Here is a 6,700-nt window from a genome sequence, read left to right as displayed (position 1 = left end):
AAAAAGGAAAAAGAAAAAAAGATTTTACATTTTAAATATTCACAATAAAGTAACTTCTAGTCAGTGTGACTCACGATTTATTTACAAAGAGCCTTCAACAGGTTAACTTGAGTCTGCGCAGCCGTGGACGGGGGAGCATCTTCTGCGCCGCCGTCTCCACGCGCGACGGGTGGGACCTGCAGCAGCTCCTGGCGGTGGGCCCCCTGCCAGCGGCTCTCGGGTCACCAACCTGTGGCCAGCAGCTCCTGGGCGGGCGCACCCCGCGGACCAGGACCAAGCTGGGGGAACCCTGGGGGCGCAGCTGCCCTCCAGGGTTGTCGCCACGATGCGACTGCCTTCTGGTTAACCCGGAGTCTCTCCCCCGTCTCCCCTACAACTCCTAGGTTAAAAAAATAGATATGTACATCTCAGAAAGTAGCAAAGGGCCCCCGTGGGGGCCGGGGCCGGGGCGCGCTCAGGAGGAGCCCTCGGTCTCGGATGCGTGCAGCAGGAGGCCCCCGCCGCCCCCGCCGCCTCCGCCGCTGGACTTGTGCTTCTTCAGCAGCTGCGTGATCTTCTCGTCGTCCGAGTTGGGGTCCAGGGGTTTGTTATAGTCGTCGTCCTCCTCCTCGTTCTCCGAGGTCCCCTTGAGCCGCTCGGTCTCCGAGTCCTGCTTCTTCTTGGCCGTGGCCATCTCGGCGGCGTGCTTTTTTCTCCACTTGGTCCTGCGGTTCTGGAACCAGACCTGCGGGCGGGAGGAGCTGAAGGCGCACAGACCCCAGCCCGCGCCGCCACGCCCACCCGCGCGGTCCCCCCGGGAGACCTCCTGAGCGCCCTAGGCCGGGGCCCACCACTCCGCATCCACGCTGCCAACCTCCCTCTCATTTCCCCCTCGGCCTGGTCTCCTTAGAGGGCCGGGACACTAACTGCCGGATCTCCTGTGTTGCCATAGCGATAACCCAGGAGTAGTGGGATTGTCCGCGAGCCATTCCTCAAAGAGTAAAAAGCTGCTTCCCACTTCCACCTTCTTCAGGTGCCTGAGAAACTTATTCCTTATTTAGCTTTCCCGGGAGAATTTGGAGCAGCCGGAGGTGCCCTGGCGCTTGGTTATGAGTGAGGAGGGGGAGGGAGGGGCGCGGCGGAGGCACCCTGTTCACCAGCCATTCGCTCTGTTCCTATTTCCTTTGCCATAGTTGTCTGTTTCGCTGCCCTCGGGTCTCAGCCATGCACAAATCCGGCAGGGAAACCACCTCCCCGTGTGCACTGAAAAGGCCTGGTGTAAAGTTTAAAGTCTGCTAAGACACAACCTCCAATAACCCACAGTGAACTAATAGAAATATTAGAAATATTTGGCTCTGTCAAAATCACCCTCTGTAATCCGGTCTGTTCTGTCTCTTCCTTTCTCGCCCGCCTCTTCCCCCCCTCCCCCGTCAGTGTAGGAGGTCCAGAAAATCAAAGTGAAAGCTTGAATTAGTTTTAAAAAGTGAAAAGTTGGCCAATTCCGTTGTTTTCCAATGTTAGCGTGGTTGTGGTTCTTCTTTCTGTTTTAATTTAATTCCTGCCAAGGCATTCATGTTATATATAAAATAGTTAAGCCTGTTCCTGATTTTTGACTCCTGGACATACACAGTTTAACCCAAAGATCAACAACACACCTCCAATTTCTTAAAGTTTTTGTCTTATTCTGTCTTTATGGTTTTCAGCTGCTACATGTTTTATGTAAAAATCAGAATAGCCAAGAAGATGGTTTTGATGTTCTTTATAAGGTGATCTCAATTCACTTCTAGCCATACAGACATATTTATGATGACAAATGCAGACATCCCAATTACTGTGGTGGGTTCTGTACCAACCCACTAAGAAAAATAATAACAGTAATTTTAATTATGATGCTATCCTAATGCCCACACACAAAATCTCTACCGAAATCCATTTGATGATGTGAGAGGGAGGGTCGGGGAGAGGGGCAAATAATACTCTAATTAGTAGACCCCAGTTATAATGTTATCCTACTTAAGAAGGAATAACAAAACTCATGAAACCAGACGTGTGCACTCTAAGAAACAACTGTACCCAACGGGGGGAATGGGGATTAGGGAGGAAAGAGTACTTAAAATATAGGAAGTTCTCAGATTGAATTCACCTAACCAGGTCATTCCCTTCACTTTTCAGGAAAAGATTTTTAAAATTTCACTATAAATGAAGCGACTAAATCTGTTGAGAAACATATTTTAAATAGAATCCAATCCTATATAATACAAGTAATCCTGCTGTCAATTCATTCGGAAAATGACTATTACAAAAGAACAGCCTTGACCTCATCCACGCCAGGCATATCCAAAGGAAGCGAAATGAAATCTGCAAGCTCATAAATACTGACATACCAGCACTACAAAGCCGACCAGGACTTTAAGAAATTGTATTTAACTGGTGGAGGCTGAAGCCCCAAACCGAAGCTTCAGCATCTTTTTACATAGTCAATAGAAGCTATCAAAACAGCCTGGTCTAGTCTCTGGGCTGAGATTTCAGTAATGGTTTTTATTCTCCCATTATGGCGAGTCCCCGTAGCCCAAGCGGCTATCTAGATTAACCTAATTTCAAAGGCGGGGGCTCGGAGGTCTTTTGTTCAGCAACAGTTTGCCCGCCTGCAGGACCCCGGCGTCTTTGTAAGCCCCCTCCCCTCCCCCTCCCTGGCCACCAGCTTTTCCCCAGGCTCTGCCACTGACTTGCGCACCCGGCACTGCCCCGTGGGCGCACTCACCACGCGGGGCGTGAACACCCAAGGTTTGCCAGTCCACTCACCTTGACCTGACTCTCGGTCATCCCCAGCGAGTAGGCCAAGCGAGCCCTCTCAGGCCCCGCCAAGTATTTCGTTTGTTCGAAAGTCTTCTCTAGGGCGAAGATCTGCTGGCCGGAGAAAGTGGGCCTCGTGTGTTTTCTCTTCCCGTCTTTGTCCAGCAAAATGGACCCTTGATCTAGGAAAACCAATCAACAGCAAAGGGAGGGAAGTGGGGAAAAATTGATAAGGAGCAGCTCCACTTGCAGGTTGCCGGGTGTGTGTGGGGGTGAGGTGGGGAGAGGGAACTAAACTTCTAAAAACAAAACAAAACAACAGCTTTCTCTGTGGCAGGCACCTGCAGAGTCCCAGCACTTTCACTCCCAAGGTGCGGCTCCTTTATTGCGGTATTTTTTCCCTCTCTACTGGGATCTGGTTTTTTTTTTAATTAATTAATTTCTTTTCTTTTTATGACACAGTTTCATAGGCTCCGGGATTCCCCAACCCCTTCCCATACCCTCGCCCCGTGGTGGATTCCTCCACATTGTTGCAGTATTACAGTTCAGATCCGGTCCTGATTCCTTCATAGGCATCTGTTTTTTAAAAGCCAGGTATCTGCGGAGCTTCGGTGAGTCTTCTGCTCCGTACCAACCGGGGAGCCCGTGGCTAAAGTTTGCCAGAGCCGGGAGGCAAGGCCCTATTAGTCTCACAAGTGTCCGAAAGCGTACCCTTCGCCTTCTTTTTTGCTCTTGTCTGTGCTCACCCAGGGCCGCGAGCCTTTGGCCAGAGGATAACTAGTTCTGCCTTGTTTTTTTAAATTGTTGTGGTTTCTTTACATTTTTTTTTTCCTTGAACGCTTCCCTAACCTGTGTCCGGGCAACAAAGGGCTCCTTGTTTCTTGGCGCATAAGAGAGTGACCTCGCCCCCCAAGTCTGATGCCGCAGAGGCTGGGAGGGAGGGAGAGGGGGCGTAACCTTTGTTGGCTGCCCTGTGGTGGCCGCCGGAACGGACACAATAGCATTTCCCGGACACTAGCACCCGGGCCTTCTTCTGAGAGTCTCCACTTGCCTCCCGTAGCCGCCCGCACTCACTGCCGATTTGGAGAACTGGTCAAGAAAAGGCCATCGGGGAGCAGGACCCAGCGACGCCACCAGGCAGGCACGCGTGGTCTCCACCGCTGACACCCAATTGCTGTGCTCTGGGGCAAATCGGTAGCCCCAAGCAAGATTTTGCGGGAGATGTCATTTCGTACGTGTCCCTTCTCCTAGCTCCTCCCTAAGTCCTTTCAAGTGTCACAGCCAAGAACTCCACCGAGGCTCCCAACGGATTGTAGACAAGGGTGGGTGGCCTTTCCTTCCTGTGCCCTCTCTCTGCCCCAGGCCAGACCAGCGGTCCCGGCCAGGCCTGTTCGGGAGCAGCCAGGACCTGAGTCGAGGCACACGTCCCGCACCGTGTTGTGTTCCACCCCAACACACGCACAGTCCAGACGTGCCCAAAGTTTGGGGACAGGGGTTGCGCTTGGACGCTGCCACGCCGCCGACTCAGGAAAATGAGCTCCCTGGTTCAACCTAAACTGTGCTATTTCCACAATGCCAAGCAACTAGGGCGGGTAGGAGGGTGACCGGCCGCGTGCACACCGGGACCGCGACCCGAGAAGGAGCTGTACAGGCGCCCCACGCAGGTGGCCGGACACCAGCGATCGAGTACTCACGAGGGGTGCAGGCCAGGCGCGCGTCCCTCCAGGGTGGGCTCTGCATCACTCCGGGCCAGAAGATGGGCGTCCGGCCAGGCAGCTCGGCCAGCGGCTTGGGGTAACGACCCACGGCGGCCACGGCCGCGGCGCTGGGGCTGAAGTAGAGGCCGGGGGGCGGCGGCGGCGGGCTCAGGCTGCTGAAGCGGGGCAGGCCGGCCAGCAGCCCCGCCGGGGAGGAGGCGGCGGCGGCGGCAGCAGCAGCAGCCGCGGCGGCGGCGGAGGCAGAGGAGGCGGAGGCGGACGAGGACGAGGAACCCGAGGGCGAGGCAGAGGGCAGGGCTGCCCCGGAGGCCACGGGCATGGACGGCCGGCTTAGGATGTCGTTGATGCCGTGCGGGGTGGCTGCCGAGAGCTGCTGCGGGGGGCTGCCCAGGGACGAGAGCCCCCCGACTGCGGGGGGCTTCAGGGCCCCCGGATTGTGCGCGCCCAGGGGCGGAGAGGGCGAGGACGAGGAGGAGGATGAAGACGAGGAGGAAGGGGGACCTGAGGGCAGCGGGGGGTAGGCGGCGGGGTACAGTGGGGTCTTCATCTCGGCCATGCTGTGCAACGCGGCCAGGGGCGGGCTGCTGAGCAGGAACGCGCTCTGCCGGGTGCCCTCCATCGCCCCGACCGCTAACATCCCACGGCCAGGCTCGAGCCCGCAGCCGTGCAGCGAGGGGCGCCGGTGGACCCCTGTGGGGCTCCGGAGGGGGAACCCCCTCGCCCCTGGCAAACGCCGGAGCGCCCGGGGCGTCTGGGGAGGCGACGGCCAACGGGGCGCAGCGGCCGAGGGGTCCAGGAGCGCCACGGGCGAGGCGGGGGCTCTGTGCGTGGGGGCAGGCGGGGGGCCGTGGACGGTGCACCGGCCCCTTGCGGTCCCTCGGCTTCGGGGATGTCCCGATTCAAGCCCTCAGCTCTTCTTTCCCGCTCACACGTGCTGCTGTCGGTTCAATGCGCACTGCTTCTCATCTTCTCCCGGCAAAGCCGAGCCGATCCAACCCAGGCCAGGCCCCCGAGAGTTTGTCACAAAGTTAGCAGGCCCGGAGCTTGCACGGGGAAGCCGGCTCGCCCGCAGCCCTCCTCGGGCAGGCACCTCCTGGCGGTGGGGAGGCACTGTGTCCCTTCGGCGGACGCCGTCACCCTCGGCCTCTCGGCCCGCGTCCAGCCCCCCGGGAAGGACCTCGCCGCCTGCGCGCGGGCTCCGCAGCCGGCGTCGTCCCGGACCTTGCCACCACCGGCTCCCCCTGTGCCTTCCCGGATTGCGGGACTGCCGGGCGCAGGGGCCCTTGGAGGGACAATAGCGGAAAGAAAGTGGGAGAAAGAAGCAAAACCACTAGCACCAAAAAAAAAAAAAAAAAGGCGCGGAAAACAAGGAGCACGCGTGGAAAAGTCTAGCCGGTGCGTTCGGGATGCGCTCGCCCGTGCTCCTCTGCAGCCGGGCCCGGCGCCCGCCCCACCCCAGCGCCCGCGCGGCTCACTCGGGGCGGCCGGCTCGGCTCGCTCGCATCGCTCCCCGCGCCTTCCCAGCGGCTGCGCTCCGCCTGTCCGCGCGGGCCGGACTGACCCTCTCCCGGCGCCTCCGCCGCTCGCTCTGGTCCTCTCTTCCCCCCGCCGGGCCTGACAGTTCGGATGAAGCTCTCAAAGGTAATAAAACATTTGCATCCCTCTCCGCCCGTCTTTAGCTGGGGGGCCGGCAGGGAGGGGACCGGGCCCGAACCACAACTTTGAGGGACGTCACTCGGCCGCGGCCGGCAGGGGGCGGGGCCGAGCGCCGGCCTCGGGCTCCCGTGTGTGTCCGGCGGCCGAGGGGGCGGAACCACCGCCTCCAATAGCGCGCCGCCTCGGGCCTTCGCGTCGCCCCTGGGACACGCCCACCGAGGCGTGGGGGGAGCAGCGTCGCGCCCTCCGATTGGCTGAAGGTGGTGAGCCGGGAGGGCCGCGCCCGCCGAGTCCCCGCCCCCTTCCCGCCTCCCTCCTTCTCCTCAGGGCGGGCGCCCCGGGCGAGCGGTGCGGCTGGACTGTGTGAGGCGACCGGCCGCCTCAATTAATTGTGTTCCAGAAGACGGGAAAGGGGGCGGGAGGTGGGAATAGGGAAACGGAGACGAAAAGGGTATTACTTTTTGAAGAATCAAGAAAAGCCGGCCCTTTTATGGAAAAGCAGTTGCTTGTCCTCGGCCGCTCGCGTCAGGCCCCCGCCGGCCCCCTCGCCGGCG

The 6,700-nt window shown here is 58.9% G+C and overlaps 1 protein-coding gene across 1 annotated transcript; it reads right to left on the bottom strand.

The window, feature by feature from the left end:
- Positions 1-454: 454 nt before the first annotated feature.
- On the bottom strand, positions 455-5,127 carry NKX6-1 (NK6 homeobox 1). The gene is made up of 3 exons (XM_040967318.1): positions 4,467-5,127; positions 2,782-2,954; positions 455-724 (listed from the first exon to the last, which is right to left on the bottom strand). The coding sequence occupies exons 1-3, from the start codon at positions 5,125-5,127 to the stop codon at positions 455-457; spliced, it is 1,104 nt and encodes a 367-aa protein (XP_040823252.1).
- Positions 5,128-6,700: the final 1,573 nt, after the last annotated feature.

This window comes from Ochotona curzoniae, unplaced genomic scaffold (genome assembly GCF_017591425.1).
Source record: "Ochotona curzoniae isolate NIBS_2020 unplaced genomic scaffold, NIBS_Ocur_1.0 scaffold_4506, whole genome shotgun sequence".
In the NCBI taxonomy this organism is placed as follows: domain Eukaryota; kingdom Metazoa; phylum Chordata; class Mammalia; order Lagomorpha; family Ochotonidae; genus Ochotona; species Ochotona curzoniae.
The sequence above is the reverse complement of the archived record's forward strand: the minus strand, read 5'-3'. Positions and strand labels throughout refer to the sequence as shown.